General features: G+C 38.8%; 1 protein-coding gene across 3 annotated transcripts; it reads right to left on the bottom strand.

Moving 5' to 3' along the window:
* Positions 1-2,879: 2,879 nt before the first annotated feature.
* On the bottom strand, positions 2,880-18,267 carry LOC102295084 (xin actin-binding repeat-containing protein 1). 3 transcript variants are annotated; one of them, XM_014340324.2, is made up of 10 exons: positions 18,018-18,265; positions 17,566-17,730; positions 17,371-17,458; positions 16,894-17,247; positions 15,790-15,868; positions 14,152-14,297; positions 13,767-13,814; positions 8,451-8,581; positions 6,811-6,994; positions 2,880-6,720 (listed from the first exon to the last, which is right to left on the bottom strand). In XM_014340324.2, exons 2-9 carry the CDS (start codon positions 17,691-17,693, stop codon positions 6,826-6,828), a joined length of 1,143 nt encoding a protein of 380 aa, XP_014195810.1. In that variant the 5' UTR covers positions 17,694-17,730; positions 18,018-18,265; the 3' UTR covers positions 2,880-6,720; positions 6,811-6,825. The 3 variants fall into 3 exon arrangements, with proteins under 3 accessions (XP_014195810.1, XP_042075905.1, XP_042075929.1); XM_042219971.1 differs by lacking the exons at positions 2,880-6,720; positions 6,811-6,994; positions 8,451-8,581 and adding an exon at positions 10,082-13,390 and having other exon boundaries at positions 18,018-18,267; XM_042219995.1 differs by lacking the exons at positions 2,880-6,720; positions 6,811-6,994; positions 8,451-8,581; ... (1 more) ...; positions 17,566-17,730; positions 18,018-18,265 and adding an exon at positions 10,082-13,390 and having other exon boundaries at positions 14,965-16,994.
* Positions 18,268-20,980: the final 2,713 nt, after the last annotated feature.

Below are 20,980 nucleotides of genomic sequence, written 5' to 3'. Positions count from 1 at the left end.
CAAATACAAAGAGCCTGTTTCATTTGTTGTTATCTATCAGTAGTCTTCCCCTTATTGAGTTTCTATCTCATTTCTTATAGTTTTTATCTGATTTAGTGCTCAGTTTGTATAAAGGAATCAGTGAACTTTTATCTACATGTTTCAACACTGCAATTAATTTATTATTAGACTCAGCTGAGCCCACTCACAGTCCTCAATCCCCTGCGTCACTAGTGAAGGCTCTGAAAAACCTCCTAATGGCCTCTGGTAGGAAAAACATCTCTGTGCTTTTCCTGCTATCTCAATGCAGCATTCAGTATTGCTGATCATAATATTTTACTAAAGAAACTAGAGTTCATTGTTGGTATTAAAAGAGGTGCACTGCAGTGGATTGAATCGTAACTGTCTGCTTTGTGCATCTAAATGGGTCATCTTCTTCACATGATCTTAGTCATGCAATTCCACTGGAGTCTTTGCTAGGAGCAGTTTTATTTACATTATACATTCTTCCCTTGGGTAACACTGGTGGAAAACGTAGCATACATTTTCACTGCTATGCAGCTGATTCTTTATCTATGAAGCAAGAGGGCACAAATCATTTAATATAACTACAGGTATGTATTAAAGACCTAAGGCTTGGATGTCCTGCAACTTTCTTCTTCTAAATTCAAACAAAATTTTATTTGAACCTAAAAATCTTAGAAACATGACGTCTAAACAAATACTTACTCTGGATGGCATTACCTCAGCCTTCTGTAACACTGTGAGGAATCTCGGAGTCTTTTTTTTAACTGAATATGTCCTTCAATCTGCATATTAAACAAGTATGTGGGCCTGATTTCCACCAACACTATATTATTCCAGTGGAGCACTCAGACTGTAGGCTTGCTTGTGGTTTCTAGAGTTTCTAAAAGTGGAATAGGAGGCAAAGCCTTAAGCTATTAGGTTCTTTGGCTGTGGAGCCATCCTCCACTTCAAGAGACGCACATCCTCTCCAGTTGTAATTAGACTCAAAACTTTACTTTTGATAAGCTCATAGTTAAAGCTGGATCATGTGACCCTGATCCATCCCTCAGTTATGCTGCTATAGGACCAGAATACTGTGAGACTTCATGAGCACGTCTTCTACACTCGTCTCTAGTTTTGTTGAAGGTTTTTCTTGTTAAACTGGAGTTTTTCTTTCCCACCTTTGCAAAGTGCTTGCTCATAGGGGGCCATTTAATTGCACAACAGTGAGCATGATACCTGAAAGTATTGAAATGTTAAGTTTGTTATGAGTTCTCTCTGTGGCAAAATTACACAGTACACATATTTGATGATAGTAGCTGTATTGAGTAATGTGGCACACTCACACAGACTGCCCTGCCCCATCTGCACTGCAGATGTCACCGATGACGCGATTTGATGAGAATTTCAATAGTGCATACTGTTGGCATTTTTTGAGTAGGGTTTTCATAGTAGCTTAACAAAAAAACAAAATTCAAGTAGGAATATTAATAATATAATGTATAAGGGTAGAACGGGATCTTTACTAAACTACAGTTTGTTTAGCAAAGGTCCTGCAATGCTAAAGTGAAAACTCCCTAAATTATTCGCCTTCCTGTGAGCAAGCACATGGTGTCAGTGGGAAGGAAAAACACCCTTTTAACAGGAAGTAACCTCTGTCAGAACTAGACTCAGGAAAAGGATTTAAAAGCCTATGAAGATATTATTTTTACTTTTGATCCTTTCAGCAAATTTTGTATTTTTTTAATGTTACATATTGTAACGATACACTCAGTGTGTGCTGTTTTTATATCCAGTTGAATTGTTGTTATCTTTGTTGTGCCACTAATTTAACTGAACTTCCTAGTTTGGATTAAGTATGGATACTCGACAGCCTGTGATTGTCGCTGTTAAAGCGTTTTTAACAGAAACTCTGTAATGGAAACTTTCCAAAAGATACAGACATTTTATTTTATAAATAGTACTGAGAATTAATAAAGCCAGTTTTACTTTACATAATTTGCTGTTGGCTAAAAACAACACATTTTGACATAATCCCTATTCTAGGAACATATTTCCTGGTGAAGATGTTTTTTTTTTCTTCCTGTCAGCACTTGAGGTTACCAGGAATCTTTTTCTTGCCATTGTCACATTAAAAATATGTACCTGATGTATGTCAAGTTATGTTTATCCATGGCAGTGATATTTATGTTGCCTCTTTAGTACTTTAGAAATATATAGGATAAAAAGTTTAGCGTGGCTTTACGATACTAACAAAACAACAACAATAAATAAAAAAAATCATTGATGTAGCACAAAACATTGAGCTCTAAATAAAAGCTGTCTCTGATCTTTCTACTTTGATCTTCATCTCTCAGTTGAGCCAATGACTGTACAACACGCTGTTTTGGTTCTTATGTGCACAGTAATGAACTGTTCATATAACATAATTTATACATCTAAGATATGTCCATAAATCAGCACAGGCTGAAATCTCACCATTTTTCACAATTACTGTATAGTTATGTGAGGGTTTGCTTGGAGCATTTAAGTGTATGTTATTTTCTTCATTTTAATTTAAGTATGTAATGGAATTCTTAGTTTACTAATCCTTACATTAAGAAACTGTTAGACTACTCTACTGCATAAAGACATCAATTGTATACAGAAAAAAAGATTTAATTAGAAGAATGTTTGATTTGCAGAAAGAGACAAAAAAGAAGTCGCTTTCTTGAACTACAGTGTAATGATTGAAAAACATGAAGGCCGAAAAAAAAAGATCAGAGAGCCTCCATATTGTATATACAGACAATTTAATTGTGACAGTTTTTACTTATAAAAAAATAAATAAAATCAAATCCATACTTTTAAGTCTCTCTCTCACACACACACAAACACACCAAAACAGAAAAGTAATATAAATAAAGTGCAGTATATCATAAGGTTTTTACTTTTTTTTGCATTAAATGTTAAGCAATACTATCCATTTTTATTCAGTCTTGGTAATAATCATTTGACAGTTGACTAACAATCAGTTTAACCAACAGGCGGGACTTGTGCCGTCGATGTTCAAAGACACATGAAGTACATAAAACATCCAGAGTTGATTTCAAGTGTTGAGCTTGTGTCTGATAGCTGTTCACTCCAACTCTCAACATGACAACTAAAGACATGTTAGTATTCATTAGGATGAAAAACCACATTAAACCTATCAGAGAGATAAAAAACAAACAAACCCAAAACCAACAGTCTGGTTCTTAAAAACACAGAATGCACAGAATATAACCCCAAAATATGGTTTGATAAGAGAAAATAATTTTTGGAAATATTTACAAATTAAGGGATTGTATTACCAAAGGAAAAATTACTCAAAGCTCAAATATGGTGGTGGAGTTTTTAGAACTGTCCAGTACAGCACATAGAGCAGCTGTTTTCTACAAACTGTTTAACAATCCCAAAAAAGAGATATGTGAAAACATGAGGATTATATGGCAGAGAGATTTGAGTTGTGCAATTTCTAAAGAAGACTGGTGTAGAATTTTGTCATTCTCTGATAAATATATAAGAGACGCCAGGGGTAAATCTACTCAGTACAAATTAATACACAGATGGTACTTCACTCCGTCCAAACTTTATAGAATGGGAATCAGTCCCAGTAATATATGCTGGAAATGTAGTTCAGATCCAGGGACATTTATGCATGCTATTTGGAAATGTGGGAAAGTTTATCCCTTTTGGCAAAAAGTATTGGACAAAATAGGAAGGTGAATTGGTTTGATAATACCCTTGTCACCAAGACTGTGCTTACTAGGGGATCGGTCGGTGTTACCTGGAGTTTCAAAATATGACTTTGTGGTTATAAAGGTGGGGGTGATTGCAGCGGCTCGAGTTATTCTCAGTGGAGGAGATGGTTCCTTCCATATAATAGGTGGAAAGAAAATATGCTGAAAATGGTGTTGTATGAAAAATTCTTGGCTAGGATTAATGATGATAGGTTCCCCATGTTTTGTCAAAACAAATCACGTGTTTTTGGCTGAGATGGTTGGAATTTATTTGGTCAGGGCAATTATCTTTAGTTACATTTTATGCTTATCCATGGCAGTGATATTTATGTATGTTTGTGTAGGCACTCAGTAATGGAATAACTTAAGAATTTGATTTTATTGTCCTTTTTTGTGGGTGTACCGATAGTAAGTATTGAAAATAGACCCAAAATACAAAGGTGAATTAACCATGGGATTGGAAGCTGTCTTTTCTTTTTTCTTTGCTGTTGTTGTTTTGTTTGTGTTTTCAAAAACAAATAAAGACTTCAATTACAAAAAAAAGAAACATCCATAAGACCTGGTTTATGTTCAGGACACTTCACTCATGTTGCCTCAGGATGATCACCTGAGCTGTAGATCTCTCCAGCTCGTCCAGAGTCACCATGGGCCTCTTGGCTGCATTTCTGATCAGCACTCTCCTTGTTCGGCCTGTGAGTTTAGGTGGACGGCCTTGTCTTGGTAGATTTACAGTTGTGAGACTACATCTGAAAGAAGAAACGTACTGGACATCTTCCGCATTTCATATCTGAGAAAACGTTTTCTGATAATGGGTTTTGACTGGTGCGTCTTCTCAAATGGAAACCACATGCATGCTGTATTCTTTAATAACTAAACAATAAATCACAAAAACAACTTGAAACTAAAAATATCACTGTGACCTCTAACTCTAGGTTTGCATCAAGTCTTCTGTTCTATGGACTGAGTCTGAATGTAGGAAACTTTGGCCTGAATATTTACCTCACACAGTTGATCTTTGCTGTTGTTGAAATTCCTGCAAACTTGTGCGGTATGACTCTAATTCAGCACTTTGGAAGGAGGATATGTCAAGCGTGTTTCCTACTCTTTGGAGGTACCGCTTGCTTTGTGGTCCTTGCTGTGCCAAAAGGTATCTTCCCGATCTGATATCTATTGTTATGATTTTTTTTAAAAAGTCACTCGAGGGCTGAGTTTTCCATGTGATTTTCTACTGTTGCCCTATCAGATCTTTCCGTGGTGGTAACAGTCTTAGCTGTGCTCGGGAAATTTTCTGCCACTGCTTCTTTCAGCACAGCCTACGTTTATACAGCCGAATTATACCCCAGAGTTTTAAGGTAACGTCACTCACCAGCAGTGATTCTGGTAACAGCAAGATTTTCTTTTCTTTGTGTTTGTTTTAGTACATAATCTTACCGTGAATTTTACAGCAACAAGTTCTGCTAAGTGTTGGTTTGATTGATTTTTCGAGCTAATCAGTAAAATGTAAAGCATTGCAAAAATCACCTCAGTTTATGTTTGTGCAGGCATAATGGTGTAGGTCTGAACTCCATGTGTGCTTGAGTGGCGGATATAATTGCACCACTGATCAGGCAACTGGAAAGCTACCATCCCATCATCCCAATGCTAGTATATGGCATTGTCCCTGTTGTTGCTGGATGTTTCTCTTTCCTGCTGCCTGAAACCCTCAATGTTGAATTTCCAGATCACACTGAAGTAAGATAAATGCACTATCAGTAAGTGTGTTTCTTCTTTTTTTGACTTAGAAACCCAGTGAATGAAGCAAAGGGAGACGGATATTGTGCTGAAGAAGTTGAAGAACACAAACTATAATTTTTATTGAAACCATAATGGGACTAAGTATAAATTTGTTATGTTAAAAACTGAAATGTACAGTGTATTAAGTGGCTGATTATTAGTTATTGAAAGAGAATTTCTCAGTTTTTATATTAACTTCTAAAAGTGTTTTTGTCTCTTGCACTAAGGTGAAACCTTTTTTTTTTATGCAAAGTGTTTTGTTAAATGCACTGGATAAATGAAATATTGCAAGTTACCGGCTGGTGTTTTGAGTGATGTGTCACCTACTACGATAAAGTGAAGTGGGAAGGAAGTGAGAGGACTGTTTTTACAGCCTTTGGTTGTATTGGTTTAAATATTAATTAGATGTATTTGTGGAGGTAAGAGCTGGGGATGCAACGCTTCAATGAGGAGGCTCTGCTGCCAGGTAGAAATTTAGACAAAATTTAGACAAATCCCAAAACCAGAGGAGAGTCAAGATTTTGGTTTTATTTGGTTTCTTTTTGCTCTTTCTGTGCTCGTGTAAAATTTAATGCAGTTTTATTTTCATTCAAATGTTATGTCGCAGAGCTAATCACAGTTATAGTGAACAGAATCATTATGGCACCTTTAAATGTAATTTATGAGCACTCAGGAAGGAGAATGGAGCACCGACAATTCAGCAGTAATGGAAAGTGAAGGAACGTGTCTTCTTTATTATGATCTGTACAGACATAATAATCCTAATGCATTTGCCTTTTCATAGTTTGTATTACCGATATAAAACAAGAACAACAAAAAAGTCCTAAGTGTTGTTGCTTTTATGCAATAATAATACAATCAAGCTAATTTCTGATAAATTTTTTTATCGCACTTTAAACAGTTTCTTAATTTAATGTTAATCTGTTTAATTCTTTGCATTTTACAACAGTATTTACAAGAATTATTTTTAAAAGCTGTAAAGTTATTTTGTAAATGCACTTTTAAGTTAAAGTGCATTTACATGTGTGAGTATGTACAGGCCCTGCCCAGTTTCTAAATTTAGTTACCTATCGTTGCAATTAAGTTGTAGGTTATGTCTCGGCACGCTATCATTCATTAACAAGAAGCACATGAACACACTGCAAAGCTTGGACAGGATGGCCTCAAACACAGATTCTGTGCCTTCACCGTCTCATTTGAGCTGAGGATAGAAAGAGAGCCCAATTTTATAATAATCAATCATTCGAATTAGTCAAACATTCATAAAATCAAAATGCCTTGTGGTACTTACATGTCTACTGACTGCTCATGCCTCAGATTCATCATGCACCAAATCAGCTGCATTCTTCAAAAGCCATCGATCCTTGTGTTGAGCGTGTCCAAATCCCTCATCGTAATTCCCCTTTCGTCTGAACAGTTGTTGGTAGTGAAATATGCAGTAGAACTCACCGTTTAAAGGCGCGTAACTGTACATGCTACAAATGAGCACAAGGTTTGTCAGTCATTGTTCAAAATAAAGAGAGTAGTGGGGACAGTTTTTGATTAACAGTCGATGTAAACATCTTTCAGCTACTTCTTAAACATATTCTGGCATATCTCCACTTTTCTAATTAATAGTGGGAAACTTACAGGTGGTCTTAATCTGTACATTGAATCAAATTAGCAATTGCTATGTTATCTGCATCACATATTGGACTAAATAAAATGTTTCAAAGATGAAATGTTTGGTGGCAAATGATAACATTTAACTGCAAATGTCTGTCTGTCTGTCTGTCTATCTATCTATCTATCTATCTATCTATCTAAGCAAGTTCTTATTTTGTGTTGTTTGTAGCCTTAGCTTTGCTAGTAGTTTTATCCTGTAGCCTATATTTTAGTAGTAACCATTTGCCAAGTGGTTCAAGTTAACTCTCAGCTTTGTGAACGGGAGATGAGAGAAAAAAAGGAAAGTCTAAAAGATGCCGACTATAAGAGCACATGAACAAAGATCAGTTAATCACCATCACAGTGACACAGAGCAGATTGATATATATGATGTAGCATGCAAAACAGGGCTAAAGTCTTTAAGTTTTCTAAAATTTCACAAATTCTACATTAGCACACAAAAAACAGATTTAATCTATCTTTGTTTATTTTTTTGAGGACTTTTTAACCTGACAAAGTCGAACTGAACGGAGTTCATTGCTTAGTAATGATGCAAATGGAGAAACACATCATTTGTACCATGTTAAGATCCACGAGATTTACAAAAAATTGTTGTTTCATCACAAACCAACAGTCTTATCAGCACCGGCTAAATATGGAAAATTCACAGGGCCACTAAGAAGACTTTCTAACACCCCCCCGGCCTGTTTGTGGCTCAACTGCTGTGAGCTGTGAGGCTTGTTGAATGAGGATTTGGGGAAAAACAGTTTGTTGTATATTTACAGTTTATGCATCAGAAGACATTTAATAAAATACATTTCCCTGACATAGTTTTCAGAGATATGTGCAGACAGTGCAGTTAAGATAACAAACACTGGAAATATGGGAAAGTCTCTGTGTTTGTTTCTTTTATTTTTTGCTTGCCTGGTTTGTGTGCAGTTGCATTTTGGCCAAGTTTTTACATGCTGCATCACATATCTGCAGATCACAAAATACGTGAGTATCCAGTTTTTACATTCATAGTTTAGTATGTTTTTTTTAAAAATATTTCAATTTAGTAATACATATTAGATATGTTAGATAGTTACATATCTTTATAACTGTAAGTAGATATGTTAGATATTTACATATCTAACATATCTACTTACAGTTATAAAGTTATAAAGCTGGAAAGTTATATATATAAACAATATAAAGTTTTAAAAAAAGGACAAAGACACTAATCCATCAGACAAGAGGAATCACTGATTAATGTTGCAGGTTTTTTGTATAAGTCCAACATCCCACCTTAATTTTTTCTTGCAATGTTTGCAGCAGAAGCACGCTTTGTGAAAAAAGTATTTGTCTGCAGTTATTTTTTCCATCTGATAGACTGGCTTCAGACATGCTGAGCACATCTCTCGAGAAGCCGGTTGAAACTGAAGAAAAAAAAACAAGACTGACCTTAGTGGAAATGTTTTTTTTGGGGTTTTTTAAACCAAAAGCATTTATAGTAAACCACAGTGAAATGAGAAGTGAAAATCAAATATATATTTTGATTATAATGCAAATCAAAGACAGTTTTTAAGATCAAAATACATACAAAAGCAAAAACCCAAACTTTAAGCCTTATAATTGATCTCTTTTCATACACAGTCATATATGTGACAGCTTTCACATAACGAACAGGTAAAACGCTGCCAATGTGCTCCTATTCAGGCACCGATTTATCAGTCTGATTGATTGGCAGCTTCACTTCTGGGTCTGTGGTGACCTGAATTGTAGATGGACTGATTACGACATGCCTTGTGGACGATGTCACTGTTTCTGTCTGAGAGTTGACCACAGTGGAGGTCCTGGAAGAGTAAAACTTTGTTCCGGATCCTTCGGTCTTCTCATGTTTGTCGGTGACTGGTTTTGTTCCTGTGATACTGTTCCCGTCACAGTCTGTCTGAACCTCGAGCGTGCTGAGCTGTCGAGGACTGAGTGGGATGGAGGTGGATTGTTTCTGACCTTCTTTTCGTGGGTCATTTCTGTTTTGAGCAGGGCTGTTGCATATCAGCGTCTTTGTCGTCCGAAAAGTCTCCTCCAACTTTTGGCTCTGCTGACACGTCGGGCAGATCAAAGCTTCTGGTGGTGCCAGGTCGGTTTTATCTGTCTTTCTAGCTGCTGATTGGATAGTGATAAACGCAGGTGGAGGTGGAGGATTCGACTGAGGTTTCCCAGAGGCTTCATCAGTGCTCGCATCTTGCCTTGCTGAATTAGTTGTGTTCCCCTGCATGGTAACACTTTTCAGTGATTTTGTTCTGCTTGACCCAATGCTAATTTTATTATCACCGCCAGAGGATGGGGATCCTTGTATAACCCCAAAGGATTCTTTGAACAGACGTGATAAGCCAGCAATATCTGAGTCAGATTTCAGTGTAGAGACGGAATAAAGTGCCTTCTTTATGGCTTCCTCTACATCGAGGATTCTTGCTAAAGTCTCCTCTTTAAGAGTCGTGATTTCCACACCCGCTCGCTCAAGATCTCCAAAAACGTGTGCCATCGATGACTTGTTTTCAGCGCTTTCTCTTGATACTGGCAACCTTTCGTCTTTGTTGTCAGCTCTGACCTTGTTTTGTTTCTTTTTGTTAGAGCTGACAACCCAATGGGGGACGTTCTCAAAAACTCTCCTCAGAGACCTTACATCAACCTCACTTGTGTCTTTTTCAATTTCTTCAACTCGGCTCAGAAAGCTCTGCAGTTCCCGCTGTTTTCGTAAGTTGTCAAATATTTCCATTGCTGCTGGTATGTTCCCTCTCACGATCTCATCCATGTGAACTGACAGTCGCTGTCGGCGCTCGTCGTCAGTCTCAGTTCGCCCTTTCTTTTCTCTCATCTCGACTTTGCTTTCTTGCTTCTTGATTTCTTTCTCATGCTTGTCTCGACTGTCAGTGTCAAACTACCTGGTACCAGACCCACCTGGCCTTTTTGACGGCCACGTCTGGCCCATGTACCTGAAACATAAGAAAATCACAGGTGTCACATGATTGATTGCTTGTCATTTCTGCCACATCTGGATCCACATGTGCAAGAACAGACATTTCTTTATTTCCAGCCACTGGTTTCAGGTTTTTGTTGTCTGGTTGGGGGATTTTCAGTCTTTTGGGCTTTACAGGGGCAGTCTTTGTCTTTTTGCCTCCAAATTTCTCAAATGCGTCATGGAAATCTATATGACTTTCATCTGCTTCACTCGTATCACTTTTGGCTGCTAAATCCTGGGTTCTTTTCTCCTCTGCCTTGATATCAGAATTATTTTGGGTTGACTCGTTATTGCTTTGTTTCTCCTTCAGATGTTCTGGTTTAGGTGGAATGGCTGGTTTTGGACCAGTAGGCTTTTTGCTTTTCTCTAAAATGAGTCTCGTTGTTGGGTTACTCTGGGTTTTGTTTTGGTGTGGAGGCTCCGGATTTGCTGCAGTTGCCTCTTGTTTCACTGATATTTGACTTGCTTCATTTTCAGTCACAGTGAAAAGCTCGTCAGCACTGGTCGTTTGAATAGACACCACATCCACGTGTTGAGCTTTTTCTCTGTGAGGCTTTGAAGAGTTTCTGTATATCATAGCTGCTTTAAAATCTCCTCTTGTGACATTAACGTTAGATCTTTCTAAAGATTGCAAAGCTGCTTTAATTTTACCATGAAAAACAACTTCCTCATCCTCCTGTTGTGCAGGACTTGTTTCCAAACTTTGTGTAGTGACCATAGGAGTTTCTAAAGGTTGTTTCTGCGCCCCCCTTGCACCTTCCTGACCTTCGTTGCTGCATGATTCAGGAGTGTGTGTTTCCTCAGGAGTAGCATCTTTGTGGCTTGTTTCTATATTTTTGTGCTGGTAATCTGTTTTCTGTGCTGAGGTGAAGTTTTCTTGAGAAAATTCTTCTTCTACTCTTGAGCGTTTCACAGTATCTGCTGTAACCGAGGGAAAGAGCTCCTCAGATGATTTCTGAATAATAGTCTTTTGTTTTTCTTGTGATGACTGATGCAGTGCAGTTTGGAGGTTAGAGATCTCTTCATTCTGATCTACCACCTTGACTAATTGAGCTTCGTGGGCACCAAGCTCGTGATCTTGTTTCTCAAAATTTTCATAGGACTCCTGCGTCGCAACTTTGGGACACGCTTGCTCTTGTGCTTCATCAGTGCATTCACTGCTTGTAGTATTTTCCTGCACATGAGATAATACCCCAGAACTGCATTCTGTAGAAACATTTTGACCTGCGTATATATTTTTGTGGATCTTTTTCTTTGCTTGGTGTTGACTTGGGTCTCCAGAGAACATGCTTTTAAGCCTCTTTACATCCACAGGTACCCACTCAGTAGTTTCCTGCACTTGATCACTTTCCTTTTCATGAAGAACTTCCTGTCCAGCCATAGTTTGGTTTTCAGGGAGTTCTTGAACTGCTTCTTCAGTCTGAAGACTTTTTAAATACTCAAAATCTCCCTTTTCAATGCAGCTTTTGAATAGTTTTACACTCCCCTTTACTTTCCCTTCAGGTGTTATTGATCCTGGGCATGTTTGTTCTTGAGAGAGTTCAAGTAGATCACCTTGGACTGACTTAGTAGCAACTTTTATTTCTTTATGGCCTTTTTTACTCATGTCACCCCTTTCCAGCTCTGATTGATCACATTCAACACATTTTGGAGGGACGAAGCTCTTCACATCCTTCTCATTATGGTATTTGTAGAGGGAGTAAACAATGACTTTGGCACAGTTGTTGTCATCCTCTTGGATTACCACTCCTTTTCTCAGAGAGTTATCTTGATTGAGAATATCCTCAACAAGCTGAACCACACTGGCAGTTCTGAACTCCGTGTCCTTGTTCGCATTGAACTGATGCTGTTGAACAGGCGCCGTCACCGCCGTGGTCTCGATATCCCCTTTGCGGTCCTCCTTTAGGTAAGTGACCTGAGGTTTTAGGTTTACCCGTGGTAGCAGCTGGAGTATGAAGTTTTGGGCACCGCCTTCAGCCACCTCGTCATGTTTTATCTCAGGCCCACTCTCTGATAGTGTAAACTTAGCTTTTTTAGCAATCATTGTCTCATTGACCTCAATGATAAAGCCAAACGATTGGATGACTCTAATCTGGTACAGGAAATTCAGCGTTTCCTTGATGTTCTCCACCATTGTCTCAATTTCATCCTCGTTCTGACGTCTAATTTTGTCAAATGGCATTGATTCAAAAAGATGGGTTCTGTTTTTCACATTGGTGGTCGTGTTGTCCTCACTTGCACCGCTACCGCTTGTGATTTGAGTTTTTGATGTGTGCACAACGGAGGGCTCTCTTTGTATGTTGGTGGAGATAAAGGGGTTGTTTTGAAAAAGAGCTGCCCTTGTTTTAATAATTTCATCATTCTTTTCCAAATCGGATAAGCTTATAGACTCCTCTTCAAAGAGTGCTTCCTCAGTGGAAAACTCATCTTTACATGAGAAGTCGCGTTCAGTTCTTTGACTGACATGAGGACATGGTTGTTCACGGGGCTCTGTTGCTAAATCATTGCTTGTGCTTTCATTTTTTCTGTGTATACTCTCACTGCAAGCCATTTCAAATTGCTTTTTTTGTTTTTGGACTTCCTTTGTCTCATCCCCGTTAATAGAAACCTTTCCCTGGATTTTACCCAGATTTGGCCCAGACATGTTCACAGACTGACTCTCAAATATCCTTCTGGTAGCCTGAACGTCTAGTCTGACCGTCTCTTCCTCACACTCTCTGTCAGTGTCTGGACTAATACCAAGAGATTTTTCAGCTTCCATAACCTCTTTAGCACTTTCTACACGAGGCGTTTCTTTTGTTTCCTCCAGAACAGCCAACGTTTTACTAAAATCACATTGTTTCTCACGTCCCCCTTCCATGTGCATCTTGGGGGTGTAGTGAGACACTTTGTTACTTGAGCCACAGTTCTCAAATATCAAGCGTTTCGAAAGGACCTCTCCCTCGTATCCGGTTACATCAGCTGTCATCCTCTCTGAGCTCAAAACTTCAGCAAGCTCTTCATCCACAACATCATCCAGCATCTTCAGCTCTGGATGGGTGTGCTTCAGGAGACGCCTCAGTTCACATTTCTGCCTCTGCTGATATAACATTTCTTTGGAAAGCTGGGGCAGATTAGGTTGCGGAGAATTTGTCCTACAGCTTTCTTCTAATTCTGGCTGATGTCTTGCTGAAGGAGGTAATGGTAAATCCTCTTTTTCTTGGACACTTGAGTCTTCTGACATCTTAGAAGAACAAAGGAATGTTTCTTACTGTTTCATCCATTCAGAGAAATTCATGCTCAAGAGCAGTCACACCTACTCACAGGAATGAGAGCCATGCCAGGTGATTTGTTTTCCTCATGCCACGTGTTAGCTGCTTAGCTGAACTCCAAAGCAACCAGCAAGTACAACCACAAATGCAACCACAAAATGAGTAAAAAATAAAAGCGTGAGGAAGTCTGTGAAGGGAATCTGTTTCTTTATTTTGCAGGTAAGCAGCATATTTTGGATTTTTGAGCCAAAGGGAACACGATACTGCTCGCTGTGCAAATCCAGTGTGCACAGAACAATGTGCATCAATCACAACATCATGCAACACCACAGTGACATTGCACTTTACCTTGATTTGGTTTTCTCTTTTCCCAGACTCACGTGACACTTTTCGTTCCTGCAAAGAAATAATAATAATTAAAAGAATTATATCAGCATTATTGTTTGGCTGCTGCCAGAAATTCACTTATCAATAATTAATTTATGATATATTATGATGACATATAGATACCAAACTTCAATGTGTAGCTGAAAATCTACACTATAAAGGCTGGTGGAATAAACCTTTAACTCTTTATTTTCATTGCCAAAAAAAATTGTGATTTTTTTTTTTTACCTTGCATAAAAATCTCTGAGATAATTCTTTCAGTGTGTAAACTTTAAACAAGTTTACTTTCTATAGTTAACGGTGAACTAAAAAGAAGGGGAGATGTAACGAGTAAGCTGACATGTACCAATTTTACATGACTGTTTGCTGATTCCTTGGTTCCCGCTTTGGACAGATAGAGAGCTGATATTGCTTTCACCGAGACAGAAAGTTTCTCCTTGGTTTGGACGAAAGAGCTGTCTCTGAAGTCTGCAGCTGACCTCCTCTTTTCATCTGCAGAGACATCAGACACGGGAGCTTTAATGTTAAATTTTGTTATGGCTCTGTTAAGAAGTCAAACTGATCAGGGTTGTCTCGTGACATTTTCATCATCGACACGCAGCCAGATTGGAAATAAGTCGTGGCTCGTTTAACAACATACGGCTGACATCTGTGTTATTAACAAACGGCTCGTGCTATTTGTTAATAACACAGGTCCCAATTCGGGGTCCAGCACTTTCGAAGCTGATATTAACAGCTGTCATGTGGCCGAGTTATAAATGTACCGCTTGTTGTGGAGCAGGAGAGATACCCGACTCTGCTGACACGCATACTAGTTAAAACAGGCAAGTCACTGCAACAACGGTTGACTAAGCATCGAAGTTCAAAGGTAAACAGATGTGTCTCAAAGCTATTTATGAAAGTACAGATACTTTATGAAATCATGAGTCCACAAGCTGGAAAATACTGCAAAAAAGGCTCTGCGACCAAAGAAGAAGAAACATAAAACTCATTGCAGTATCAGTTAATTAAAAAGAGCTACTAATATTTCCAGATTTGGGCAACTGTTAAAAAAGTAAATAATAGCCATTAGTTTTCAGCTTCTACCATACATACTGTATTAAGCTTCTTTAAGTGCATGTGCCACTCCTTTCATTCAGAAATACAAATCTCTACTCACAGAAGAAGAAATATTCCCAGTTTCTTCCAAACTTTAGTTGTCTGTTGGTTTGTGTCGTGTCATGGAGCCTCTGCCACTCGCTCCTTCTTTCTGTCCCATTCCTCTCCTGGAAACAGCTGACCCTTTCACCCTCCTGCACTTATTCTGGTCTTGTAGCACACCAGCTATTTCTGTCCGGTTGTGGAGTGGCTTACTATTCCTACACCAAGTTGAGTCATCCAAAGCTTTGACCGAACTCGCTGAAGACAGCTCTCCAAGGCACGTCTAACATCTTTGTTTATTTTTGTTATGTTTTTGTGCCCAAAGATGTTTCTTTCAGAACAAATTTTTGAAAGAGCCACATGTTTATTTTCTTTCTGATATTTTCATCTTAAGCTGAATCGTCTTCAGCAGTTTGTTATTTGACCCTGAATTTATAGAACCAAACCATATTCATCATAGTTCACTGTTTACTCATTACCTAAATCAAGGCGCAGTATTTCCCGGTTTTATCAGCCGGTCTTTTACCTGGAAGCTTGCACTTTGAAGCTTGCTGTAGCTGCTTTCATTATTGCAATGTGTAATTTATGACATGAACTCGCGCTGTTTGTTTATGTTGCTACTCACGTATCCCTAATCAAACTGTAAAAAGTTTAAATCCGAGCTCTGCTGATAACTACTCAATAAAGAGATAGTCCTTTAATCTTAGAAAAGTGAAACTATTGTTCTGAATGCTTTAAAAAAACAGTAATTTTGTCCGTTTCTTTCACATGACAGTAGGCAGGGTAATATGATATTCAGGCTGACACAACCAAAGCTTTGCTGAGCTAGAAAGAAGATACTCACCAGCTTGAGATGCTGCAATTTTTTCAAAATCAATACCCCCTATTGTTCTTCTCCTCTCTGGCCAGGGCTGATTTACTACCTATAGAGAGAAACAATAAAACATCACTGCTGCTAAGTAAACTCATTGTGCATCATAGTTTCTATGTGTCAATACAGTTGCATGAAAAATCTAAGCATTACTAGAAAAAATATGCTATTACATGAATGAGAAAGAAGTAAGGATTCATTAGACCTAAGGCAGGTCAAGAACCACTGAAGTGTGTGATGGATGAGCCGATCTTTTGTGAAACAAGTGCTCAAAACGATGTTCAAAATTAATGATTTTTCTCACAAACAGCTGAAAACACCTTATTAACTGTTAAGCAAACAGGAAAATGAAGTGTTTTCAGTGTGTGTGGTAGTTATTGGCAAGGGAAACGCTGTGCAGCTAGGAGAGAGAATGGATTCCACCAAATGTTGGGAAATTCTAAATGCATGTGTCTTTTTCTTCTTCTTCTTTTTTTGGCTGCTCCTTTTAGGGTTCTCACCGTCTCTCTAACATCTTTCTGCATCTCATCCTTCACTGCATCCATGAATCTTTGGTGAGGTCTTCTGCACATGTCCAAACCATCTCAGCCTTGTCTCCCTAACTTGTTTCCAAAATGCTTAACCTATCCACCAATGAAAGTCTTAGCATCTTCAGTTTTGCCAGCTCCAGTTTTTTCCCACTACCACTCTGTAAACCTTCTTTTCCACTCTTGCTACTATCTTTCTGTCACAAATGACCCCTGCCACTCATCTCCACACAAAAGATCACTCCAAAAGTTCCAGCTTCAGTTTCTTAAAGTATTTAGCGGCAGCATAATACTGAAAGTGAAAAGGTGGTGGTGCAAAATACTTCAAGATGACTGAAGCTGGAATTTCTGGAGTGAAATCAATGAAAGCTTTGTTTATGCATCTTTGCACTTCAAGAAAGAAGAAAGGAATATTCGCTGTATTTACAAATATATAAAAACCCTGATATTTTTCACACATGCTTTCATCGGTAAATATTAAAAGTTTTACCCTTTAAACTAACTGTGGGTCTATTAGGGAATCTTAAAGTAATAATGAGGTTGTATTTACCTTTCGAGTTACACGATCATCCTTCACATCAGTTTTATCAGCGCATGTTTCCATTCCCTGTTCCTCCACAGCGATCTGTACATCCTCAATCTCTCCGTTCATCTTTGACACGTCTGTCGTGTAACTTGATGTGAAGTCTGCAGCTCTAAGGCTGGTCTTTACGTTGTTTTTAAGAGAGGCCTTTGACTCAAACAGAGCTCTCAAGGCCTCTATGGACCCTGTGCTGCTTTTAAGGCTGCTCATTGATTTGCTGCGGGTCAAATTGGTTTTGGCTCGAGACTTTTCCTTCTCACTGTTTTTCCTCATCAGAGACTCCAGATGAGTCTCTTTACTTTCCAGTCGAGATGGCGTTATCTGAAATGGATACACAAGGGAGGGAAGTGTGTGTAAATCCAGCTGCAGTGATTATTCTTTTTCCTGCTATGCCACTGATGCTTTTCATTAATTGGACAAACAGCTAAAAAAATCAGAAGTTACCTCCTTTAGCACCTGGTTTGGCTTTCTGTCATCGTTATCTACTGAGGGTCCTTGAATGGATTTGTTCCCTTTCACAGCAGTTTGATATCTGTCACAAACACAAACACCACATTAATGATTTGATGTCACTAATGACCTACAAGTAGCTTAGAGGGGTGCACAGATACAGAGAGACTGATGCTTTTTTTTTTTTACCTGGCCACCAATTGGGACACTGACGTCGTCTTGTCCCGCAGCCCCGCATCCGTCCAGACTGGCTTATCACATGACGAGCTGAGGCTCTTCAGCGATTGGGTACGCCTAATATTGCTCTTCCATTCCATGATCAGGTCACGGGTGCACACAGTTTGGATAAATCGCCTAGAATACAGATGCATAATCAATAACATTTGATTATGTTTACATTTCAAGTCCCATAACAAGCATTTATCTTCACTTCATTCAGCTCCACTAACTCACAGGTATGAAATGCCTTGACATCAATAATGCATAGCTCTCAGGGAGTGAGAGAGAAGGATTTGGACGTGTGCCTTTCAATTTAACAGCGATGCAGAGTGCAGCAACTGCTCGATGTAAAGACACGAACTCGAGTTTGATGAAAGCGAGATGACGGCGTAAGTAAAGGAAGTTTTGAGAAGAATAGTTACCTTACAGATGTCGGTCAGTGTCTGCTCTCTGGGAAAATCAAAACACTTCCGCAGCATCACAAGACCTGCACACGGTATAAAGGCTCTGCGAGCAAAGTCCTTTTTCTTCCTCATTACCTTCGACTGTAAAATGTTCGATGAGTAGCAAACAGGGTGTACTCTAAATCCACTGACGTTATAAATTAGGAAAACATTTATCCTGCAATCCTCATTTTGCTCTGCCGTGTATCAAACAGCTATTGCATTGTGTTGTGGCTCCTGCGCTCTCAGGGGAATCATTGATGTTGGATTTCAGATTAGCCCTCTGATGTAATTGTGTGATCTTTGAGCAGCAGTACTCTCTCTATTAAGTAAAAATTAGATGTACTTTATTGATCCTGAGGGCGCCTGGGCCATTACAGCTGCAATCTGGACAAAGGAGAAGCATGTAGAAGGCATTATTAAATCAAAGGAATTATGATGATACTCATCTTTCATGCTGACAGAGCGACCTGGTTACAGATTTACAGATTTATTGCTATGTGAGAGTAGCAGTAGTATTGTGACTGTCCAAAGTTTGCACTGTTGTGTTCAACTGAAATTTTCTTAAGCAAAACAGAGAATCAGGAAGGAAGAACAATAAGTTAGATACAAAAAACAAAAACATTAAAAAAATTCACATATGTGCAGAATTCCTAACGTTAACACACCATTAAAGCAGTTTGGCTGTTCATGGAAACGGCTCATTATGAGGTTATGAGGCCCTTATACTTTAACTGCGAACAGTTATGCTTGTTGAAGACAGGCCAGTGTGTAGATGTGAATGTATGCAAATCAGCGTGGATCCGAAGTGGGCCAGACTAGTGAAATCCCCCCTTTCTGTCACTGCAAGCAAGTTTAATGCGTTTAATCCCCAAAGTGCATTCTCAACTTAGTTTTTCAAGAATTGCTCTTGTAGTAAAGGAAATAAGTCTTTGAGCACTATGCTTGGAAATGTAAGAAATAAATGTGTAGCTCATTGATCAGACTGGCGTATATTTCTAAAACATGTTTGTGTTAATTCACCAAAAGATTTTTTTTTATAGATAGTGAAGGAAAGGGAAATTTTATGTCATTTAGTTATCGATGAATTACTGTGGTGTCGTATGAATGTCCAGGTAGAGACGTTTAAAAACTGTAAAGCTGTAAAAATACAGTAAAAATTCCAAAGTTGATCCAAAGCCATCCAGTGGGCCAGATTGGAGTCTTTGCCAGGGTCAGTTCTGCCCCCCAGGCCTTATGTTTGACACCCCTGATTTAAATAATTTTAAGGAACTTTTTAAGCATTTACACCGTTGTCATTTAAAAAAACATTATTTATAAAATTAATTTATAAAAAGTCATTAGCTTTGTAAAAACCTCTTTGGAGGCCCCATTTACAAGGCTCTTATTTTAAATCAGATTCCAAGTTGCTGACTTTCCTTTGGTTTTAGGAAGCCAAGGGAGGAGCAAGTGTTGAGTAAATGTGTCTCCACCCAAGAATTCCAAGAGCTCCTGACCCCAAAGTGTCAAATGAGAGAAGGAGGAATCTTGCTGACAGCATCAATAGTAACGCAGGACCCCCCAACCAGAATTCACTGCCACACGCTGCATTATAATGTCTGTGAAATGTGTACGCAGACTGCCAACCTGTGAATAAAGCCCATATAAACCACTGCTGGCTTTTCCTACAGCCATAGCCACAGTGTGTATGCAGACACAGCAACTCCCCATCCCCCTTATGTTAAATAATGCGCAATTTTTGATAACTGTGCCATCTTATGGTGAGATATATTTACTGCAGTAAATCCATACGGGTTAAGTAATGTGTTTAAAGCTGCATTTAAGGTATTGATTTTTTTTGGCCACTTGGGGGCAGTGAAACAACCTGAACATTTACATATTATGGCTAATTTATTATTTGCTGTATTTTTGTGAGTCTGCGCTGTGAAACACAGAGCAGTTACATTTTCCGTCCACCTATATAGTTAAAATATACACAAATTGCTTTGATTTTTAAGGTAATCTGACTGCAGACACGTCTTTTAAAAATAATTTAATTGTATTGAATTAAGATCTTCTAGTGTGTAAAATTTAATTTGAATGTGGTGGTATTTAGATTCTTACGAGATCTGAGCACATTTTTCGTGTGTCTTTTTTAATTAATTAATTAATTAAATAAATTATTGATTTATTACCTCCATTTCACCAAGTAGATGTTATAGACAATGGAAGCTTTTGTCAGAGCGCACAATTCATATTCCCCCTCTTTAGTCTTGCTTTCTGCTAATCAGTCTTCAAACAAAGAGAGAGCAACAGCAGCAGCACACACCCCTGGGGCAAAACTGTGAGAATCAGCCTGGTTGTCTCTCCCCCCGCCCTCCCCCCTCTGACTACAGCCCTCATCCCTCCCATCTAAAACCCACTCCTGTCTCTGAGGCACCAGGGAGATGAAAGGGAATATACAATGCGCCGCCTTTGACTGCGAACTGTGCGGCGTTATTAGGGGAAGTTTACTGGCCTTGTCTGCGTTTTAAACACACTTGCTTACATCAGGCAAGTGTTTACAGGGAGGTTCCGTGGTTGATTGGTTGGTGGGAGCCTTTTAGTACATGCAGATTACACTCCGTGTCTGATCCGGGGCTGCAGAGAGCACCAGCAGACGCACACTGATCTCTCTCTTACTTACTGTCCTTTCTCACTGTGCACAAGCAACTAGGAGAAGAAGCTCGGCCATATTTCAACCCGATAACATTCGTAGACCAGCAGATGGCGCAAAAGACCACCGACAGGCACAGCTGTGTATGTTTCTCAGCCACATTCGGGTTATGTGGGAACATTACAGTGAGGCTATTCAAGGCCAAACTAGGTTATTGCAGTGCACCAAAATAACTCACAACATACAGCAGCGAGAACAGACAGCAGAGAGCTGTGGAAGATAAGGTCAGCGCTGCTCAATAAATTGC

Source organism: Haplochromis burtoni, unplaced genomic scaffold (assembly GCF_018398535.1).
Source record: "Haplochromis burtoni strain Fernald_Lab_line unplaced genomic scaffold, NCSU_Asbu1 Contig_1, whole genome shotgun sequence".
Taxonomy (NCBI): Eukaryota; Metazoa; Chordata; class Actinopteri; order Cichliformes; family Cichlidae; genus Haplochromis; species Haplochromis burtoni.
The sequence above is the reverse complement of the archived record's forward strand: the minus strand, read 5'-3'. Positions and strand labels throughout refer to the sequence as shown.